This window comes from Miscanthus floridulus, chromosome 14, assembly GCF_019320115.1.
Source record: "Miscanthus floridulus cultivar M001 chromosome 14, ASM1932011v1, whole genome shotgun sequence".
In the NCBI taxonomy this organism is placed as follows: Eukaryota; Viridiplantae; Streptophyta; class Magnoliopsida; order Poales; family Poaceae; genus Miscanthus; species Miscanthus floridulus.
This window is the reverse complement of record NC_089593.1, coordinates 85476093-85500171: the sequence shown is the minus strand read 5'-3', so window position 1 is coordinate 85500171 and position 24079 is coordinate 85476093. Positions and strand designations below refer to the sequence as shown.

At 41.3% G+C, this 24079-nt stretch overlaps 2 protein-coding genes across 2 annotated transcripts; one reads left to right on the top strand and one right to left on the bottom strand.

Moving 5' to 3' along the window:
• Positions 1–2097: 2097 nt before the first annotated feature.
• LOC136504700 (NAD(P)H-quinone oxidoreductase subunit U, chloroplastic-like) lies at positions 2098–5799 on the bottom strand. The gene is made up of 5 exons (XM_066499667.1): positions 5411–5799; positions 4158–4219; positions 3086–3175; positions 2873–3007; positions 2098–2332 (listed from the first exon to the last, which is right to left on the bottom strand). Exons 1-5 carry the CDS (start codon positions 5724–5726, stop codon positions 2237–2239), a joined length of 699 nt encoding a protein of 232 aa, XP_066355764.1. The 5' UTR covers positions 5727–5799; the 3' UTR covers positions 2098–2236.
• A 9208-nt stretch (positions 5800–15007) lies between these two features.
• Positions 15008–17957, top strand: LOC136503905 (uncharacterized). The gene is made up of 3 exons (XM_066498827.1): positions 15008–15085; positions 16456–16824; positions 17817–17957. Exons 1-3 carry the CDS (start codon positions 15008–15010, stop codon positions 17955–17957), a joined length of 588 nt encoding a protein of 195 aa, XP_066354924.1.
• The last annotated feature ends 6122 nt before the right edge of the window (positions 17958–24079 follow it).

Genomic DNA, 24079 nt, shown 5'->3' with positions numbered 1-24079 from the left:
CCTATTTTAAGATAACTTGGACCCTAATCTTTTCCCTTTTGTAGAGTCTGACATGTATCTTCCCGACACCAATCATATCTCATCATCGTTATCTGCTGACGTCATTCAAAGAGAACCGATCCTAGTATCGCATCCGAACCGGCTAATATCAATCCTTATGCAATCGATTCCTTGATTGGCACATTCTTGGAAGCCTACGAGTTACCGTGCTCTTCTCCCAAATTTCGGTGTAAATAGAGCCCGAGGACTCGAACTACCAGCAGGAGATTACCTAGGTCCACAACAAAGGCAACTCCAACCTAATCCCCTTTGATCATGTTTTTATTTCAAACAAAACCCATAGAAGCCATTTATAGGTCGGTTCAGTTTGTTTGCTCCACTAAACCTTTCTAGGTCGGTTCCATGTCAACAGGAATCTAGCTTCGTTGAATGGTGGCGCATGACTATTAAAAGGGTAGAGAAAGAGGACAAAAAGGGTGTTAATCCCCTTATCATTTTGGGTGCTTGGATGATCTATAAACATAGGAATGCTTGTGTTTTCTTAGGGTGTTTCTCCTTCAGTTAACTCAATCTTGAGTTTGCTTAAGGATGAACACAATCTTTGGCGTCTAGTAGGCACTAAGAAACTACAAGGTCTGGGCCTTGGAAGGGTCGCCTAATTCCTCAGGTGTGGTCAAGTCTTGTTGTTTTCGGTTTTCTTTAAGGCCTTATTTTTTAGTTTGGATCCCCGACTCTCATATCTAGTCCCTCTATGAGAGGAAGGAGTTATATGGAGACCCTCCCTTTTTCTCTCTAATACAATAAAACACAACTCTCTTACGTTTAAAAAAGCCATTATCAAATATTGCATGTACGAGTTATATGTACAAAGTATTTTGCTGCTTAGCTAGAGCCCGTTTAAATAGCCATCCTTGAATTGCTTGACTTGATTACCTTGCTTAAACCTAAGGATTGTTGTTATGCCGCGATGAGATATCGTTAACTAGTATGCTTAGGATTTGGTACTTATCATGGATACCCACATACTATGTCTTTCTTAAATACAATAATTTGCAAAGTAAAACCATGTTAGTTGCATTGTGTGGGATTGTGAAAGAGTTAATGAACAAATTAGAGATGGTGATTACCCTAGAGATGGGACGAATCGGTCCCTTTGTGGGTGCCTTGGAGTTGTGGCTTGTACCTTTTGTGGTTAAGCATGAAGGTATCCGCCTTGTCTCGATTAAGGATTGAGTTGATGATTTATCTTGTCTAACTCATTCTAACGTACAACCACTCGATCTTGTATGTGGCAAGGCTTAGTCTAAATCTCCTTAGTTGGTATGGCAATCACCTAGAGGCAGGTGTGCAATAAGATACTAAGAGATCTATGTGAAATTTGAGAAATTGTATGAAACGTATGAGCGCTATGGAGGGTAATGGCTTTGATGGATCTATGCTTACACAATGGTGTTAAGTTACGGTATCTTACTTATGGAAAAAGTGTACAACCTCTGCAAAGTGTAAAATCTATCTGGAAAGCCATGTCCGTGGTCTCGGACGAGTTACGATTTGGTTTCAACTAGTTGGGTTGGGATGAGCGGAAACATGAGTGTGTGTATGATTTTGGAAATAAATGGTTGCCAGCCATGTTTTGTTGGAACAGTGTTCAACAACACTTAAAATTATGACAAACAATAATCGCAAAATTGTGAGAAACCCTTTTAAGAGATACTCATATATATGAAAAAAATGTCTTTTGCAAAGAGGTGTTTACAAAACAAAACCTTGCATGTGTCAATAGATAGCTCTAGGCAAATAAAACCAAACCTCATCATTGATTTATCCATATTCATGTACTAATATCCCCTTCCGTAGGATAACGTTGGATTTGCTAAGTACTTTATACTCGTCCTTGCTTTGCTGTACAGAGAAAGACCCAATTTCATCCCCGAAGCGATGTTTGAGTAAGGTCATGTTTGCATACAACTAAGCCTGTGGCTTGGGATTGCCAGATGGATAGCGTGCTCTGTTGTTTTTGGATCGCATGGTTCTTTATTGTATTATGGTTACTGTATTGGGTGGATTCATCACCCAATCCCGTCACAACTACCGATCTGAGAACATCTAAATGTAATAAATATGTGTACTTGCCTCCTAGGGCTAGTACCTATATCACATTTGAGTTTCTGGATAACCAGGGGCGCTTCAAAGAGATTATTGGGTTACAATTCATGTTCTTTTTGCGAGAAATTCCTCATTTGTTGAGGGTCACTGAGAGAGCAACAGAGAGTATGAACCACGCCAGCAAGAAGTAGCCAACGAGCTTGGTTGGAAACTCATCTTCTGGTTCCTGTTTCATCAATCATGCAACACCTTTAGTTAAGTTATGCACAACAAAGAGCAGCACGTCAAATGAATTTTAGCCTTTGTTAGTAGTTCAAGGAAACAATGTCCTAGCAGACTAATGAAAATTTGCAATTTCAAAATTGCCATTGCTTGTTTCTGTATCATTAACATGTTGGACCTATGTGTCATCCTCACAATCAATAGACATTCTCAAAACAACATCATTAATTCATTAGGGAGTAACATTTGTCCACTTTTTCCATCTTTCAATCTGAAGACAATAAATTATTTTATCGATCTATTTGTACCAAGTGAGTTACTTTATACTCAATAATGGGTCCATGAGCCCTACTAAATATTACTATAGCCGGTTTATCTTGTTTTGCAATAACAGTTTCATTCGTACAACGTTTAGAAGCTACAATTCCTAAGAAAATCATGGAGCATGTTGAGTAAAAAAGTTTTCCAAAGGAATATTCAAAAAGTTTTTAATAGGACAAGTCATCCTCATAAAACCCCAGTTTTGCTTTGAGCTGATGCAAACCTGTGGAGGATCTGGTGCCATCTCCAAAGGATCAACTTGAAATGGCCACACATATCGCTCAGGCTGTCCACTTCTTGACAAGCTCCAATCATATAATCTTCGTTCTTCCTCGGTTGATAGTATGGTAAATGATTCCTACAATGGTGCATATATGATTGAAGAACAGGAAATGATTGAAGTGAGGCATTATGACTCCTATTTTAGGCTGAGAACCTTTATGAGGTCATATTCCTTGTGAAGCTCCTCTTCTTCTAGTTCTTTGCTATTTAGTTCTTCACACTTCTTCTCGTAAGCAGCCTTTACCTGTTTCAAGGCCAAACTCAGTTACTAAGGGTGTTTGGTTTGAGGAATCACCCCATCCTAGATGAGGTGGTGCACCATGAGTTCATCTCATGACTTTTGGTGGAATTATCCCGTTATTAGCTTATGAGGGATGAGGTGGTGGAGAATCAACCCATCTATTCTACCACCAAACAAAAAAGCGAGGAGCGAGAAGATGATGGACCATTCTCAAACCAAACACACCTTAAAGGATCTTAGTACTCAGCAGAAAGTATCTACCAACTAGTGTTCAACAAAGGCAGTTCATAAAGTTTTAAAGTGAGATTGAGAGTAAAACAACATATACAAGTAAAATTGTTCCTGCATGTATAAAAAGGTACAAGACTGACTTTAAATCCAATCTCTGGATTTGAGGCTCTGAATTTTCTGGTCTCTATGAGCTATGTGAACGAAACACAATGCACTTGATGACCATGCAAACTTAGTTTATGCATATATCTGGTTGTTTTAGACTCCAGAGCTAACTGAATCTCATAGTGTATAATTTGGGCTTTTAGCTTGAATACTCACCAAATATCATGATATAGCTAAAAGTTTCTTTGGCTGTTTGGCACAGATTCTCATTATTAGAATTGAGTGCTCTACTATACATATTCCAAAATATAGTCATTGTGAACATAACACCATAGCTTAGTTACAGTAGTATCTAACTTTAGAATGGTTGTCAGATGCAAGTAGGAAGCTGGCCATAATGGGGCAAGACACTGTTATTGTTCAGTACCAACTAGAATTTGAAAAAGTTTGCCAGTCTTTGCATCTACCAGGTACTTTGTTAATGCCATTGTAATGAGATGCATACTATTTCAGGCCAATAGCACAGTGGTGTCAAGATTGTTTAACCGGTTTATTGCCAGGTCAGGCCTCCATCTCAAGTGGATGCTAAAGCTCATGGGATCCTTTAAAAGAAAGAAAAGAACTACACATGTGGAAAATTTCAATCTACCTCATCGGTAGAAGCTAGTCTGGTGACTTCAAGCCTCCCATAGTGATCAGCATCTGTAATTGCTGCAAGTTTGTGGAAATATTGTTAAATATACAACAGTAGTGTGCAAAGCAGAAACATCCTCCAGAACCGGCATAACATTGTGGCTAAATTAACTTCTTGCACAAGGGAACTTTAACTTCAAATGCCATTATATGGGCCACTCAGTTTACCACTTACTAGGAAGCAGGGTTTCCAATTGAAAGGGGGCGAACAAGCCATACATCCATCCATGTGGCAACTCACTATACATTTAATTTTAAATTAAATCATCATCTAAAATTATCTACTACATGCAATCCTACAATAATTGAAACCTTAAGCAGTTTGCCATTCAATCTAATCTAATCTATATCTATATACCTACCTAATATTAAAGAGGGAGAATTTCTTTTTCTGTCGCTTCTAGAAACTCACCTCGGGACTCGAGTTCATCCTCCACATGTCAATAAACCTAATCCAAATCTGATATCACAATCCTATCCTGCCCTTATATCATGTTCCATATATGATCCCAACTCATGATCCGTGAGTTAAAAGAACTCGCACCCAATAATACCATGAAGTACCGCTGCAGCGCACTATTTGCTAGAGAAATATAAATACATCAAAAGCAATGTTTCAAATAGCCGGATTTAACGGATTAGCAAGGCCGGCGCTAGGAGAGGTCCGTTTTAGCCCTAACTGATCTTGAACGCTAATAGCGGCGATTAGCACGCTAAAAACGCTAAACGGGGTTGATATAGCTTCGCTAAGCAGTTCCTGGCGGACTCGTGGGCTGAAATCAGAGTGGGCTTCCTACAATTTTGATCAGAGGAGGGCCCAAAACAGCAGCGATGGCCCAAAATGCCACTCGAACCTTACTAATTGCCTAATCTCACGCATCCTCTCAGACCTATCCTCTGGAAAGAGCGGCGGCGGCGTTCTCTAAAGAAGACGGAAGACCAGAACTTCTTTTCACTAATTTGTGACATATTTTACAAAACCGCTAAATGAATTAGCGGACTCTATATCCGGCTATAGCGTTTGTAGCGTCTGGAGAAACTTGCCTCTAACTGCCTTAGCCGGCGATTTAAAACTTTGATCAAAAGCACCCCAGTCCCCAAACTGATAATTTCTAAGCAGCTTCGCATCACCCAATTCACATATTATCAACATTCAACAATACCCACAAAGGAATCGAATGCGTGAAATGAATCAAGAAACCGACGCACCAAGGCCGCGCATCGCCTTCTGCACGTTATCCGCGGAGATGATAGAATAGGGCGGCCGCGTGGAGGTTGCGGCGCCTCCGGCAACGTCTGTGCCCGCGTCGGGGTCCGCCACCGCAGAGGCGCCCTCCGAGGCCGCGGCCCCACCGTCGGCAGCGGCGGCGCACCGCCGCGCGCGGAACGACGCCCCGGCGGCGGCGAGTCGGGTAGAGAGGCGGAGACGGCGGAGGCCTGGCGTGGAGTATGAGGAGGCGGAAGGAGATGCGGCGGGCGCCAAGGCGTGTGGCGCCGGAGGGGAGGTGATGCCCACGCCAGCCATGGTGGAGGTGGAGGTGGAGGCGATGGTGGGAACTGGGAAGAGCAGAGCGCGGGAGATAAGGGAGGTGGGGAGGGAAATAAACGATACGACTTTTGCTTTCTCTTATTTCACATTTAATTTTCAGAATTACATAAAATAAATAAAGCTGAATGCTAAGTTTTTGGACCATGATTCTTTCAAAGAAAAAGTTTTGGGACCATGTCCGCCACTGCAGCTGCATGCCTGCATCGCAGTGGTTGTAATCTGTTTATTATAAGGTGGTTTATCTTAATCCAACTGGTTGGACCTCAAGGTTTTCCAAGCCAGACGCAAAGTAGCTTGTTGATTCACTTGTGCTCAGCTAATGTGTATCATTTTCCCCCAAAAAAGCTAATATGTATTATTTTTAATTTGGTCAATCCGACAATATATTCTTTTTTTTTAACTTGGGCATTCTTGATGCTACCTGTTTGAAAGGTTTCTTCGATTCTAGATGTAACTGAGTTTGTTTCACTACTGGAAACTCGAATACTTCTGTGCGTATTGATTTTTTCTGTGCGTGTTTCTTAGAACACACAGAAAATTTATAATTTTTCTGTCGGTTTCAAAAAATCTCCACAGAAATATAAAAAAACCGACAGAATAATTGAGTTATTTTTCTGTGCGTGTCAATACACACAGAAAAACAATGAACACCGACAGAGAAATAGAAATTATTCTGTGGGTTTTGTTTAACTCACAGAAAAAAAAACGACACAGGCACAGTGGCGCGGTATAGAATAGAAAAGAGAGTGAAAAAAGAAAGAAAACAAAAACACCCTAAAACTAAATCCTCCCGCGGCCACCACCGACGCTATCCCAAACGCGTCGCCAGAGGCCGAACTCCGCAGAGACTGCTCGCACTCCCGTAGTACCGTCGCTCCCGGCTCCAAGTCTGCCGCTCACCACACAAGACCACCCCCATCTGCACATTCGCCGCTCGCCGCCCGCCGCTAGGCACCCTAGCTCCATGGCCGCCGCTCGCTGCCCTAAAGTCCGATGTCGCCTAGATCTGCCACTAGCCCACCGACGGCCGTAGCCACCAGCCCGCCGGCGGCCGTAGCCCCTGGTCTCCCTCCCGTCCAGCGCACGTCCCGGCGCGACGCCCCTCGTCTCTCCGGCGCGCCGCCCTAGATCTGCCTCTTCGCGGCCGGCCCTCTCGGCGCGGCCCCTCCCGTGGCGCCGCCCCAGGTTCACCTCTCCGCGGCTGGCCCTCTCGGCGCGGCCCCTCCTGTGCGCCGCCGGCCGCCACCCTAGCCCGCCGACGGACATCGCCCCTTCCAGCACGGCCCCTCCCGTGCGCTTCCCCAGGCCCGCTGCCGGTCGAGGCTTGTGCCAGATTTGCCGGCGACGCACCTGCACGCGACCTCCCTGCGCCAGATCCGCCGGCGGCGCACAGGAACGGATCTGATCTAACCCCAAGTGTAAGGTGATGTACTTTAATCCTCTACTCTAGTGTAAAAGATGATGTATTATTCCTGATTTAGTTTACTAGTAAAGTAATATATTATAAAAATTGCTTTACTCAATCCGTTCAATTATGACTATCTATGCTTAATAGATGTCCTGGAATATGACTATCTAAAATTTTGTAAAAATCGCTTTCTTTTAGGGACAGAGGAAGTACTTAAAAAGAACATGCACAACATCACTGATAGAGAAGTTAAACTTACCATTTTCCCTGAAGCAAATATCAATGTTGTAGTTTTTGGTTCTCTTATCCACATAATAACCGCAGCAAAACGCTGTTTTCCAAAGAAATAGTTATTAAAGCAAAGACAAAGTACATTGCTGGAAGAAAATAAAATATGAAAATGAAGTTGCTTGATGTCAGAACTGAATGTGGCAATGGGATAAAACCAAGTACTTAATTTTCAATTTATAGGCTAGACATAGTTGGCAGAATAATATGTGTATGTATATCAAAACGTAGCATATTAGCTACACGCATATGAATTCTTAAATGTATTCATATAAAATGTAGGAACAGATGGAATTCTAATTTATCATAAGTTGATAACTGAATACTTATTGAAAAATGAGAGAGAAAATTGTTTAGAGATGTGGTCTGTATTTTCTTAGAAGTTTACAAGGCGATAAGCATGAATTTGAAGATAAATCATATAGTTAAGACACAGATCAACAACTATTATTGAACGGATCTAAAAATGCTGAATTATGACGAGTTGCTGGTAAGTATTGCTTTCACAATAACATGTTTAACTTGCTCTCTTTTACCTTGGGAAACTGTGTGAGAAACTGGGGCATTCCTTTTCTAAGGCATTTTCATACTACAACAAAGCCATGATGCTGAATCCAACTGCAGTCGACCCTGTTTACAGGATTCATGCATCATGCTTGAAGTTACTTTACACTCAAGGGAAACAGAATCTTGAAGCTATACAGGTTTGTCTAGATGTATCTGACCAGTTTTTTGAGAGTTATTTTTTCCTTGAAAAATTAATACTGAAGCGAGCTACTTCATTGACTGGTTTTCAGTCTACTCTTGTTTAATGAATTGTTTCACTACCAAAGCCTTGGGGACTTATAACCAAATGGGCTGAATTGTCTATGCCAATCTAGAAACTTTATCTGGTTCTTGTGATTGATTCTCACTAAAAAAGTCTAGCTTGAAGCATTGGGTGAGGTGACCTGAGTAACATCCATATCCTAGCTCCTAGCCATGATTTGTTTTTTTTTACCCAAAAAAACAGCAGGGGAAGGCCCCACTGTTAGGATTTTATTAAAGCAAAAAGAACCAACTGTACAACAGAAACAGAACAAAAAACAGCAACAAAGAAGGAAACAGGTAGCCTGAGGCAGGCTGGGTCAAACTATGTACAATGCTCTAGCCATGATTTGTGATTCCATAGGAATCAGGTTGTTGCTGTGGCCTACTGCCCACAATTGACCTGGCCTGGCTTTTCGTGAACTTGGCATGTTATATTATGGCTGAGAAGAAGGAAAATATGTCAATCACTTGCCTTCTCTTCTTCCTTGACAGTGAAAGATGCAGTGTGAGATTTTTTTTTTCAAAAAATGCCTTGAGTTTAACGATAGCTGTCAGTATGGGCATGTGTTGGTGGCTGGCCTCACTAATAGCATTAATTTTTTTTACTGGAAATTCTAATCTCATATCCCTGATGTACTGCAGTAAAGATTTTGGGCTAAACAAGGACTGAAGGTTCCTGTTGGAGGTCGACAGTGAAGAGTTGTTGAGTACCTGTGAGACTCAAGGTACACTTCTTTCTTCACTAGTTTTATTTGTTGTATGACGATGTTGTTATTCTACATTTTATTTGTGTGCCCACTTGTCTGAGTTTGGAATGTCTGTCCTTGCACTAAAAATAATTGAGCTTCCTTTGTTGTGATATCTAATATATTAATATTTGAAACAGAACTAGTTAATATGTCAAGCCGAACATGGATGTATAATGGTTGGCAACGTGGCAAAGCTCCCTCAAATGAATGGATTGATGGAACCAATGAATTCTTGAATAGTGCATTTTCAATTCCTGGTGTAGCTGAAAATGATACTATTAAGTGTCCTTGTGCACAATGTCGGAACTACTTTAGGCATATAAGATACACTATAGAGATGCATTTGTGTAGGTATGGTTTTAAGGAAGACTATGAAACTTGGACTGAGCATGGTGAGGGGCTGATTTCACATGATGGATATGATGGTGTGGGAAATAGAGAGGGCACTGATGAAGTTGATTAGATGGATCAAATGTTGGTTGAGCTTGCTGGGCACCATCCACCTATACTGGATGCTGAACCATCAGCATATGCCAAAGCTTTCTATAGGATGGTTGCTAGTGCAGATGAGTTGGTGCATGATAGAACCACACACTCACGCTTGTCTGCTGTAGCTCGCTTGTTTGCTGTGAAGTCACGGTACAACATGTCCGTCGCAGAATATGATGATATACTAGGCATAGTACATGAACTCCTTCCTCCTGACTCCAAGTTACCTAATGACTTGTACCAATCTAGGAAATTATTAGAGGGTCTTGGTATGCAATATATCAAAATTGATGTTTGCTATAACAATTGCATGCTATTCTACAAAGATAACAAGGACAAAGATAAATGTGATTTTTGTGGTGCTAATCGGTATGTGGAAGGGCGAACAAAGGTTGCACGCAAAGTTTTGCGCTATCTTCCAATCATAGATAGGCTGCAAAGGTTATATCTCCATGGGGAGACAACCAAGTTAATGAGATCATATAGTCCCACAACATGTGGTAAGATGGTGCACCCTTGTGATGGAGAGGCTTGGCAACAATTTAATGTGGACTATCCATAATTTGCACAGGAAAAAAGAAATGTGCGCCTTGCAGTAGCAACAGATGGTTTCCAACCATTTGATGTGAATGCTGCACCTTACTCATGTTGGCCAGTCTTTGTGACCCCACTAAACCTACCTCCTGGCACACTCTTAAGGTCTGAGTATATTTTCCTCGCACTTGTTGTTCTTGGTCCGGAGCATCCTGGTAGAAAATTGAATGTTTTAATGCAGCCCTTAGTTGATGAATTTCAAGAACTATGGAAGGGGGTCACAACATGGGATGCTTCATTGAAGGAGGAGTTTACAATGAGAGGAATCTACCTTTGGTCAGTACATGACTTTATGGCTTATGGGGACTTTTCCGGCTGGAGCACCCATGGTAGGTTGTCATGCCCATATGGGTGTGGTTGTCGAGGATTCCTACTCCCTAATGGGCGTAAGGCTTGCTGGTTTGATACCCATAGGCGTTTCTTGCCTAAAGATCATCCATTTAGAAATGAAGCTAATGCTTTTCGCAAGAACACCAAGGTGTTTGATGAGGCACCTAGGTACTTAACAGGGGAGGAAGTGCAAGCCCATGTGAACCAGTTTGCTGGTGATACACAAACCAACGGTAGATTGCACAATTGGACACATGTACTTTGGTTTAGGTAGCTTCCATATTTCCATAAGTTGCTACTTCCACACAATATTGATGTGATGCATAATGAAAAGAATATGGGTGAAGCCATATGGAACACATGTTTTGACATAGCTGAAAAGAGCAAAGATAATGTGAAAGCTAGGCTAGATTTGGCTATTATATGTAATCGTCCTTCCATGCATTTGATGCAAAAGAGCAATGGGCAGTGGGATAGGCCTAGAGGTCCATTCAGCGTTCACAAAGATGTTAGGCCAACCATCCTGCAATGGTTCAAAGAATAGCAGTTCCCTGACTCATATGCATCCAATCTGAAGCGTGGTGTGAATCTGCTGCAAAAGAAAATTTTTGGACTAAAAAGTCATGATTATCACATCTTTATGGAAAGGTTGCTCCCTGTAGTGTTTTGTGGGTTTTTGCCAGATAATGTGTGGTGTTGTTTGGCTGAGCTTAGTTTCTTCTATCGGCAATTGTGTGCCAAAGAGCTTAGAAAAGATGTTATCCGCTCTCTGGAGGAGAATGTTGTAGTGCTTCTTTGCAAAATGGAGAAGATATTTCCTCTAGGTTTCTTCAATGTTATGCAACATCTCATCATACATCTGCCTTATGAAGCACGATTAGGTGGTCCTGTCCTAGCATGTTGGTGCTATTCATATGAGAGGTAAATCTAGAAATATTGAAATAACTAGTTTATTTATGTCACTGACCGTAAGTTAGCTATCTGTAATACGTTGCTCTCACTTCGTAGGTGTATCCAAAAACTTAGGAAAAAAGTAAGAAATAAGGCTCGTGTTGAGGCTGGCATTGTTGAGGCATTTCTTGTTGAAGAGGCTGCAAATACACTAAGTCTATATTTTAGACCCCATGCTCCATCTGTTAGAAATAAGGTGCCTCGCTATGATGATTGTGCATCTTCATTTCAAGGTACATGTGACCTTGACATTTTTAAATGCCTGGGTCGTTGCATGAGCCCTAGAGGTGTTCGTGAACTCTCAAACAAGGAGTACAAGGTTGCTTTTCTATACATATTGACAAACATGTCGGAGATGGATGATTTCTTCACGTATGTTGTGCCAAAAACGTCATTACTGTTATGTTCTAGATTTTTTATTATCTAGGCATAACAAGAATTTTGTTCATGTAGACACTTCGATAATGAACAGTGGAAGAGCCGTATAGCTCCCACAGACTAGCAACATCATGATTTAAGGTTAAATGGTTGGAAAAATAGCCGTGGTATACAATCTGGTCCAAATTTTTTTGATTGGTTCAAAGAGCAAGTAATTTTCTCATACACTTCAGCCTTTGTTCTGTTCCAACATTGTGAATTATGATAAAAAACTTATCACATAATTTGTGGTTTTTCAGTGCTTGAGATCAGCTAGCATTCACAATGCTCTGTTCCAAATGTCCTATGGTTACTGCCCTCGAGTTAGGTCCTATGGGTGTTATGATGTCAATGGCTATAGATTCCATTCAAAGAAATATGAGAGTGGAAGAGTAGGGCTAACAACTATCAATAGTGGTGTTTGTGTAACTTCTTATGATGAATCAGACAATGCTCTAGAGTATTATGGAATCATAGAAGATATAATTAAAATTGAGTGGGAAGGCAGCATGAAACTAGAGTTGGTGCTGTTTTATTGCTCCTGGTTTGATCCAACACCCAATGGATTGAGGCGTATTGAAGATCTAGGCTTGGTAGAGATCAATCATACATTAAGATTATCAAATTTTGACCCATTTGTGATGGCTAGTCAGGTTACTCAAGTGTACTATCTGTCATACCCGTGTCAGAACAGAGAGTTGTCTTCATGGTGGGTTGTCTACCATGTTGCTCCACATGGATGTGTGCCTATGAATGAAAGCAGTAGTGAAGCTATGAGTATGGAAGGGGTAGTGCAGGATGTCTACCAAGCGGATGGTTTGGATGGCGCCTTTGTCATTGATTTGAGTGATGCCTTAGACTCCTTAATTGCAACGGGATCAGATGAGGTTACTGACCCAAAAGACTTGGAAGCAATACAGAAACAAGTTGTTCTGAATGAGGAATATGATGAAGAAGCTATTGAAGAAGAGAAAGAGATGGAAGAGGATGATGAAGCAATGGATGAAGAAGATGAAGAAACTTATGATCCAAATGATTTTTGAATATGCAGTCCAAAATATATGTTTTAGTTATGCTATTTGTTATGCATAAGATCCTATGTAACTATTTTTGAATATGCAGCCAACAGTCCAGTATTATTAATATATCAGTTTGCATGTGTGCTTCAGTATTACTAAATCTGAATTCATGTTGTTTTCTCTCCAATCCTTTATTAATATAGCAGTTTCCATGTTTGCTGCCCCTCTAATAATTTGTTGTCTAATGCACTATTTGTTTTAAGATGGATCTAACATATTGTATCTACTGTAGATGGTCAGTACACGCAACAAACGTGTGCCCAGTTTTCGTGCAGCCGAAAGGAATGATGGTTCTAAAAGTGCAGGCGGTTCCATGGTCCATTCCATTCAACACACCCGTAGTGTAGCCAACAGCAGTGTAGCCCAAACAAATGAAGGTTCTGGAACTGCAGGCGATGCCTCACAAAGGACAATAGTTGTTGAAGCTCCCCCAATAGAGCCACCCAAGAAAAGAGGAAGGAAGGCAGGGTCCCGAACAAAATTTAAACAACCTCCACGTGGTGTTAAAGTGGCTCTTAAACCAAGTGGTGATGAGTGAGTGCATTTCTTGCTTGATTCTTTGTTGGCTCCTGATCCTTGGTGCTAGTAATTTGGTAGCTGCACATGATTCTATTCTAGGTAGTGCCAGGACTGTATTTTAATTTTTTGTGTGCCATTGCAGGCAAATAAACAATAGGTGCCATAAATCTGATAGGATGTGTCTTAGCATAAAGTAGATGATGTCCAGGACTAGGACAAAGTATATTTTCTATGACATGGATCATTTTCCACCACTAATCCAGGACATGGACAAAGTATATTTTCTGTGACACTGAAAGTTTGCTATGGTCATTACCTGTTTTGTTGCAGATAAGAAGATTATGGCTTATAGTACCTAGCAGCAACCATGATTTGTTTTCCTTGTCATATCTTTCATAGAGTTCAATTCATACTGTTGTAGTAGGTGAGTGTGGCACAAGAAGATCCATATACTTGGCTGCTAGCTGGTAATAAAACAATCAGCTGCACCAAACTCTACTATTTTAGCAACTACTAGTGACTGTGACTAATTGGTGATTAATTAAGCAGTAAGCTACTCATCACACTCAACTATTTTAGCAACCATTAGTGCTTAGATGGTTGTCTACTTGTGTGTACATATAATATGATCTTTTTTTTGAAATTTATGTAAACCTGCACCAAAGTCTTATCTCTTACATGTTCACTGTGAACTTCCATGTCCGAATACTTGCATGAATTCTACTGCAGTTGCTGTGAACTTCCATATCCTAGCAGCCTTTTGTGCTGACCTGTTACTTTATTTATAGGTAATTCAGTTATATTTACTACCCACCACCTTACAAATACACTACTCAGCTTGGGGTCATACTTAGAAGAGAATATCCAGGTGTGATTGTGGAGGTGGATGAGAACGGTGATGAATTCAAGCGCCCAGCTCTAGATTGGGCTGATTATTTTCATAAAAATCCTAAGGCTACGGAAATGACAAGGGGAGAAAAAGTGGTTTCCGAATTTTGGGTAAGATACCTATGTTCAATCTAAAATTTCTGAGCAACCTCTAAAACTTGAAATTTCTAAAATCTATGCAATGTGAAACCTATGTTCATGGTTTTGTACACATGCAGCGTTTGTTCCAAGTTGTAGTAGGAGATCAACAAGATGCAGACTGTGTTCTAGAAGCCTGTTTGAAGAAAAGGGTGAGGAACATGATGTATCAAGTCCGTGTGGATGCTGTCAAGGAGTACTACAGGGAAATAAAACACATAGAAATCAAAGATGCAGTAGCATGCCATATTGACCTCGAGTATGAGCAATACAAGCAAGGAAAGCTCGAGTGGTTGAATGATGAGGTGTGGCTCATCCTTTGTGCTTATTGGTGCTCAGATGAGTACAAGGTCAAACGTAAGAGGGGGCAAACATCTCGCTCAAGTAATGAAGATATTGCTCAAAATCGAGGAGGATCTAGACCATTCATAGAGACACAACAAGTATTGGTATGCACGTGTATATTCTTTATTCTTTAATGTCTTTTTAGGAACTTAGTAGCCTATTGTATATTCATATCTCATTGGAAAATTTACTATTTTTTAGGAAGCTAACTTTGGACCACAGAAAGCAACCCCTATTAATACCTTTGCTGCGATGAAATCTGGCATGAAAATCCTAGATAGCAATGGTAGATGTGGTTCAATCAGTAGCCACAAAGCACAGAAACGCATGGTATGTATGTGACATGTGTGCTGAAAATTTCTTCTTGTACAGTTCTAGGGTGTATACTACTTCGAGTGGTGTTGAGTTTACTTGAAGATATTACTGCCCCCCTAAAGATAAAAAAAGGGGGCCATATCTCACCTAATCCTGTGTAGGAATTCTTCTTTTTTGTAGTAACACAACCATCTTTTGTGGATGGACTTCCATATGTTCCATTAGGACATTGGCACTGAAATGTACCCAGGAAATTTTGGCAGATTCCATAGCAACTTTATGCCTCCGGGTTCTCAATGTGCCTATTTTGTTCCTTAGGGGTTTTCTTTTAGCTCTTGGGCTTGTCCTATCCTGAACCTGGTTTGTGCTGTACAGCTTTCAAGATGTACATTTCCTTGCTAAGCTGACATGTGTCTAACTATAAGTGGTCCTAGTTAATCTTTGTACTTCCTCCATTTTTTAATATATGACGTTTGGAAGAAGCTAACTAAACTGCCTTGCTGGTGATGTGCCTTTCCTCTTGGTGAATTGCTGTTTGAAAGATTGCTGGTGGCTTTCTGGCTTACCTCTTGAATCTTGATCCCACCAAAGCATCGTCTTTCCTTCCAGCTTTGTGAACGCTGAATAGGAACTGTATATATGCTGTGCTCATTTAAGCTGTTGCCGTGCTCAATTAAGCTGTTGCCAAAGTACCAAGTGATGCTGCTAAGCAAAGCGAGGTGGGTGATAAGGCAGCGCTCAATGAGCCTATTCTGTTCTTTTGGGTTTTCTTTTAGCTCTTGGGCTTGCCTTGTTCTGAACCTGGTTTGTGATGTACAGCTTTCAAGATGTATATTTTCTAACTAGTGCAAACTGAGTTCTAACTGGTTCAAGATCTGGTTGGAACCTATTGCAACTAGTGCTGGACCTGCTGCCATGCTGCTAGCTACCTGCAAGCAAATAGATACGGACAGTAGCTATCTTCAATTTTCAGGAACTGGGTTTCTAACTAGTGTTGGACCTGCTGCCATGCTGCTAGCTACCTGCAAGCAAATAGATACAGACAGTAGCTATCTTCAATTTTCAGGAAAGGCCGTTGCCCTAGCAACCTGCACTTAGCACCCCTCTGGTATCTTATTACTCCCCATTGAATGAGCAATGCTTCTTTGTGCTTTTTCACCCTGTTAACTTAAGAATCAGGTCTATGTTATAACTAGAAAGATGTGGAGAACTTCATAAACTTTCCAAAATATTAAAGAACATATTTTTTCTGTGATCTAGAACTCTAGTTATGATTTATTTAAGTAACTTTCTTGCTGCTGTCCAGAAATTTCAGAATACAACGTTACCATGTTTTGGCTATCTGTAAATCTATAGAACATGTTTCCTTGTTCTGGTCTTTGTAGGATGACTACCTTGCTGCTGTTAAGAGGATAGAATGTGCAAACGAAGAGGATGGAGATGGTGCAGACATGGAAGTGGATGGGCATGAGGTTGAGCAACAACAATATTTGAATGGAAAGGTGCTATATGATGTGTCTAGTGGTGCCCCGAGAAAGCATGGGCGTCTTGCCATAGCAAATGGTGCGGTTAAGTCTTCAGATGTCAGGGCAGCCGGAAGGGAAATAAGTGTGCGTCCATCAAATTCAGTGACTATGCAAGACATGTCTCGAGAAATGGAAGAGCTACATCGTGCAAATGGAAGGCTGCAACGAGAGAATCATGAAAAGGACAACGCACTACAGCAAAACAAAGTTCTTGTAGGCTTGGTACCAGTATGTGCAATGCTCTTGTAAATAATTCACCAATATTATATGTGAATTATCTAATGATTTAAATTTGAAATATCTGTGCTTGCAATACACTTGTAGAACCTTTACCAGGAGACAGGAAGGGTTGTACTAGAAGAAGTGTTACGACACTTGTCCGCTACGCAAGCAATTGTGAGTATATCTTCATTCCACCATGAACATGTTTTGTAGCTGTCATATCCATCACTTAGAGATTTTAATATGGAAAGGAAGTAGAAACTGATTAGTATTTTGTGGGGTACTATTCAGAATGTCCACACACAGTGCAGCAGTGAGGAAGTGGCCTCATGTTGATTGTTGTATAGCTACTGCAGTCAATTTGCATGGCTATTGCAGTGAGGAAGTGGCCTTATGTTGGTTTGTAATATTTCACACCTTGATTCTCTTTTTGGCTGCTGCTCCTGTCTTTTTGGTACTGGTACTTTAGATGGTTCCTGGCATTATTCAGTTGGTACTGGCTTGTACCTCTAGATAAGGAGGAGATGTTTGGCTACTTGATTTGGAACATGCACATGAGCATTATATTTTTTTGGGAGATGCATTGAAGTGGTAATTAACCTTCAAGGCATCGCAAGCATTATCGACATGTTGCTCTGGCTTATTCTCATATCAGTGATGTCATATGATGTTTTTGCTATGGGGGCATCGGGATGACATTTGTATGCATGATTGACTTCTCTAGTGGGATGGTAATGTACTTTGATAGATCAATTTAGTACTATGCAAAATTCAGTTCTGGGAAGCACACTGTTGTAGGCTCACATGGGTATATTATCACACAAATCCTAATTTCCAGAATATGAGCAAGGGTAAAGGATTCATCACTTGTTGGGCTTTCAGGGAGTAATAGGAGGGGTTGGGAATTGATCGTTGCCTTGCTGTGCATTTCAAGATGAAAGCGTTGTGGATCCTTCACTTTTTTGCATTCCACTTACTGTAACTTTGTTCACATTCAGGCAACTGGGTCTTCTCATGCTGCTTCAGATTCTGCCAACAATGGTAATGATGTTGGCCACACCAATAGGAATCTTCATGCTGCAAACGTTGACAACAATCAAGGTTCTGACAACAATGGCGATCATGCATCGATAATGTGATGGTTGTGTTTAGTTGCAAAACATGGATGTGATGGTGGTTTCTTCTTTTGTAGAGTTGTGCTTTTGCACATTAACTAGTAGTGGCTCTAATCTGTTAGCTTTAGTTTTAGCTATAATATGACTCAATGATGCATGCTGGTACTTTACTCATCTTGACCGAGACTTGAACTGTTGAGATGAGATGGTAATGCTTTTGAATGTATCGATGCCGGATCATTTGGACATCATCTATATGTAGCCCGGATGCCATTAACGAATGTGCTGAACATTTGGATCTTTATATGTATGCTATCTATTATGTTGTGATAAAATTACAGTATGGACAGTTTATATTTAATATGTTGTTGCTACTGTTCTCTTTGTATATAATTATTGCATCCAATTTGTTGCATGGTTATGGGTTTTTTTCTGTCGGTGGTCTGTTATTTTTCTGTGCGTTAAACGAGACCGACAAAAAAATAAAATCGACAGGAAAATCATTTTTTCTGTCGGGCTTTTCTTTTTTTCTGTGCGGCTCAACGCACACAACATTTAAATTTAACCTGACCTAACGCAATTTTTCTGTGCGTGTAACACCACAGAAAAATCATTTTCTGTCGAGCTTTTTCTTTTTTCTGTGAGGATTAACGCACACAATATTTACCTTTAATCTGGGTTAACGCAAAATTTCTGTGCGTGTAACACCCACAGAAAAATTGTTTCTGACGGCGAACGCACAGAACAATAGAATTTTTCTGTCGTCATACTTCTGTGGGTATTTTTCTGTGGGTACACCGTCAGAAAAATATTTTTCTGACGGTATTCGTATTTTTTTGTGCGTTTTCGCACACACAGAAAAAAGCGAGTTTCCAGTAGTGTTTGCTTCGATTCAATGGTGAAACTAGCATTGTTTCAATTTTTGGGCTTTCTAACGGACGGGGCGTCGGACGCACGTTTAACACTCTAGGTGTTAGTCACGAGTTAAGCAGCGAATTTGAATTTAAGTAGGATAGGTCAAGCAATTATCATGATCTCTAGTTCATAATCTTGGATGTGATGATAAAGGTGTTGAGGTCAAATCTATGAAATTGAGTCCCAACTTGAACTTGGACAATACATTTTGCTTACATGTGGACTCTTGTTAAGATTATGCATGAGTAATGTTTAAACATGCTTATTTCATGTACATTACATCAACATGCATCTATAGTGAACTTTGGAAAAGTTTCATAAAGTTTAGAATCAAGAAGTCACATGAAATGATAAGTTATAATCTTTTTTGAATTGCTTCATCAGGTGAATGGGAACATGGGATGTATACCAAACCTTGCTACCATGTCCAAATGACTCTAATTGGACTCTACAATAAAAGCTATGAAGGATTCATGTTGAGCAAATGCCCAGAAAATGCTTCAATGGATCAAAAAGGATGATTTAAGCATATTTAAGATGTTGTTTTGACCAAAGTCGAACTATAAGTTCTGTACTTATTTTGGTGTTTGACCCTAAATGAAAGTTGTACTTTGGCCTCTGGGAAACAAACTTTGTTTAAAGGTCAAGAGCTAGTTTGGCCCCTAAATTAGTCAAACTGAGGCCTCAAAACTGAATCCGGTGCTGTTTTCAGGGTCCAAGAATCGAAAGTCTGGAATTTCAGTGCCAATGATGATTGGCATCCCGCGTTCTTCAAAATTTGTTAAGCAACTTGAGTTGTGCCAAAAATAAGGGTTGGAGATAATTCCATGAAGAAGGTATAGGAAGAAGTTGGATCAAATTGGACCAAGTAATTCGAGCTCAAACAGAGCAAAGCTTAACCATTGTTAAGTCGTTGACACTATCAACTTGGGGCTTAATTAGCCGCTAATGGAGAGCTCTAATTTTTAGACACCCTTAATGAGTTTTGTAGATCATCAGGTGGGCAGTAATTTTCCTAGAGGCGCCTAGGTCCGAATCCACACGGAATATGTTGAAATAAGAGCTCCAACGTGTCCACAACCGCGCCCGCCAGGTGCTAGACGTAATGTCCACGCGTCCTCCATGCGTCGGCCGCACCCCCACCATTACTGCCACACGCCCCTGCTCCTCTAGAGAGGATGCCGAGCTCCTCCATGCCCTCCCTCTCTCCTCCCGGCGCTATCGCTCGCCCTCCTTGGCCCTCTCCCTTGCTCTGCTCAGCGTCGGAGCGCGCGGACGCCATGGACGCCGGAGCAGAGCTTCAAGCCGCCCACATCTCCCTCGCCTCCGCGCCACCTTGTGTCCAACCAAGAGCAGCCCACGTCCACTGCCTTCTCTTAGCCCCTCCAGCGCGCGTTGCACCTCCCTCTACCGCTGCCCCTCGCCGTGTTGTTGCTACACGTGCTGCCTTTGCGGCCATGGCCGCGCGACTGTTCGCATGGCCAGCAGGCCATGGCTGCAGCTAGCTGAGCCATGGGCCAGGCGCGGCCATGTCCTAGCCTCGCCGACCCTTCCTTGGCGTCGTCTTCAACCACCGCTCGCCAAGGCCAGCTGACCCCGAGCCAGTCCTCGCCGTCTGTCAGGCCACTGCTGCCATGGCCGAGCCACCTCTGTCCACCATGGGGCAAGCTGCGAGCACCTGCTAGTGCGCGCGGGCCCCCTGGTACTCCGTTGCCCCCTTTCTCAGCCACCGCAGCCGCCGTAGCGCCATCGCTGGAGCAGCAGCACTGTAGCTACGGGCGCACATGGCCAAGCCACGTCAGGCCACCGCGGGGCGAGCTATGGGCTCCTCTCAGTGCGTGCGGGCACCATGATGCTCCACCATCGATGCTTGCCGCCGGAGAGCCGCCCTCCGGCCAGAACCGGCCGGCCCCGATGTCTTCCTCTGCTCCAACTCACGTCGGGCACCTCGCGTTAAAATAGAAACAAGTCCACGGGGTTTTCTACATAAGTCGTGACTCATGTGAATAGTTCCTAGAAGGACCTATTCGCTGGAATCAGTATTTGAGGAAAGTTCAGGGTCTCCGATGCAAATTTGTTTTTCTTTTATGGCTGAAACTTTGGAAAATCATAATAAATAGTAGAAAAAAAATCATAAAATAGCAAATAAAGACTTTTTGGAATCCTTGTGAGTAGATCTACCCAGTAGAGTCATAATATGATATGTGTTAGTAGAAAGTTTCTGCTATTTTTATTTATTCTTGTAAAGTGCTTTTAAAAATGTTTTTAAATTGGACAGATGCATATCTTGAGTTATAGAACTCAAAAAATGGTAATTCGAGTTGTGTTAATCTTGTGATGACATGGTCTAGCTAATAAAAATATTAAACATGCTAGTTGTGTATTGTTTTTATAATGTTTTGACTTAATCTTATTAAATAGGAAATTTTAGCTTGTTTTGCTTGTTATTCTCATATCTAAAGTTGTGGTACTCTAACTGTTGTGTAATTTTTATAGTAGGCTGCTGATATCACATGTATGATGTGGTAAAAATTTCATATTCATTGGATGCAATATGACTGAGTTATTAATTTAACTTGTTTAATGCTTATTAAATGGTTTATAAATAATATAAGTTTGTAAAAATGTAAAATATGGTTCCACAACCTTTGTATGATGTTGTTATGTCATGTTGATACATAATATGGCTATATGTTTACAGAAAATGTTGAGTTTTAGATTTATCTTGCTCTTACATGTTTTCTTGCAATAGCAATTTGTCTTTTTCATAGTGATCAAATTATAAAACCTAAGCATGTAGTATTTATACAATAGCCATGTTTCGATATCACCTATCACCTATAAAAATTCTAGCTCTCAACTCTATGTTTAAGATATCACCTAAAATAATATATATATATTGCATTATATAAGTAAAGGATGAAAGATTGTTAATAGATGCATGTGACTAATGCTTGTTAGCTTAATCAAGTGATTGCTCTAGTACAAGTGCTAATCTAGAGATGCTTAATTGAATAGGTATTCAATTTGATGCTAAAGATGTCAAATCTCCAAGTTATGTTACTTGAGCTTTTATACAAAATGTTGTCAAGCTAACTCCACCGATAAAGCCTTGCATACTCTTTGGTGTCACTTTATTTTTAGTTTACGATGGGTAAGTCTAGCTGAGTACATTCGAGTACTCAGGGTTTATCCCACCATGTTGCAGGTGAAGTTCTCGATCTGCTAAAGATGGTGGCCAACCGCCAGTGGGCTCGGCGACTCTATATAGTGTTCTTATCTATATGCTTTTGTCAGAGGATGTCCCATATGCTAGCAATGTATTTGGAACTTATATTATTGTAATCAGTTGAAAGCTATGTTGTTTTCACTAATCGGTTTTGAAACCCAAACTTGTATTATTATTTGTGAACTCGTTGTAAATATTATTTCCGCTGTAACTCTGTGTATATGATGTGTATTTGCTTAATCGTGCGATCTTGGTTGTGATGTGGATTTACCGAGGTCCTTCGTGACACTCGGCAGACTACCGGGTTTATATAAGTGAAAGTATGTGCGCATCAACGTGTTAAACGGGGACAGCCGTACTTGATCTTATATAAATTGAGTGGTTCTATCACAGCATGCGCTTGCAGCCGTTTCCTACACCGTTTCTCGTGCCCATGCGGGGCCCGTGCCGCCCCGAACGTCACCAGCATCGAGAAGAGGTGGAAGGGGGTGGGGAATGCCAGCCGACACCGAGAGGAGGAGAGACACCGAGGCGAGACAACAGAAAGCGAGGAGGGAGATGCAACACCCGATCTACTTTTGAAACATCCCGATGCAACACTTGCAACATATGTCTGAAGATAGATGAAACACTTGAAACATACATTTTAAACACATGCAAAACCACATGAAAAACACTTGCAAAACATATGCAACATCTAGATAAAACACTTTGCAACATATGTGTGAACACATATGCAACATCCAAATAAACACAGTTGTAATATAAGTCTGAAAAAACAGATAAAATATTGGGAACAGAAGCTTACAACATAAGTGTACAACCATTGCAACATATGCAACATCCCGATTCACTTTTGCAACATCCGTATGAAACACTTGCAACATGCCTCTGAAACATCTGAAACATACGTTTGCAATATACGCTTGCAGCGCAACATCTCCTTATTGCTTGGAAAAATAGAAGCTCGTCGGCATGTGAAGTTCATCGGAGGCAGCGGCCCGGAGCAAGAAGCGAAGATGGCGCCCACATCGAGTTTAAGGAGGCGACGGACAGATGTCGGAAGAAGGGCAGCCAGCAGTCTCAGCTCCCACCCCAAGTTCAAGGAGCCGACGGTCCTCAGCGGTCTGGTGGTCCAGGGCGCGGGGAGGGTGGCATGATGCCAGGTCGGAGCAGCGAGGTGGCGGTGACGGCACGAGCCGCGCACGAGGTGTGACACGGTGGGAAGGAAGAGGGCCACAAGGCAGGAAGACCGATTCAATTTTTTTTTGAAAAACTCCCGAGCGGATAGAAAAGGTAGTTGGGCTAGGGTCACGGCCCACCAACAGAGCATCTGGGGCGAACAAACGATCACTTCCCAGCATTACTGTTCAAATTTGGCTCTTTTTTCAATGTTTTTTTTTTTTGTGGTTTTTGAACGAACACTCTCTTCAATGTTTTATAGTCTAAGGATCGACAAGAGGTATGGAACTTGAAAAGTGAGTATGGATCTGTCATCTGTGCATGTCAAACTTTTGCATTACATATCCCCATTAAGGTGGTCTTGATGTTAGACTCAGTTCACTGGGAACGCGAACACACCCTAAAGTCGAACAGGATGGGTAATAATGGGTTATAACTTGACACGGGACTAGATTTGAGGAATTTGGCATACCAACCTGAATGTACCAGCAAAATGTTCCTATCAAAATCTGGTTCTTATTACGGAACCAGAAGAGAAAACTGGTTACACATCGAATTCTAATGCTTACAGTACTAGAACAATGGTACCCCCACAAGCAGCATGAAGTATTGTACTCCCTACCCCCACAAGCAGCATGAAGTACTGAAGTACTCCTTAACAAGTTCAAAATTGTAAGTTGTTCAGTCTTACGTACGAAGACTAGATATATATTATGTCTAGATACATGATAAAAACTATATATCTAAAGAAGCAAAACCGACTTACAATTTGGAATGGAGAGAGTAATAAGGAAAATGGTTACTTGGTGCATGGCAACAA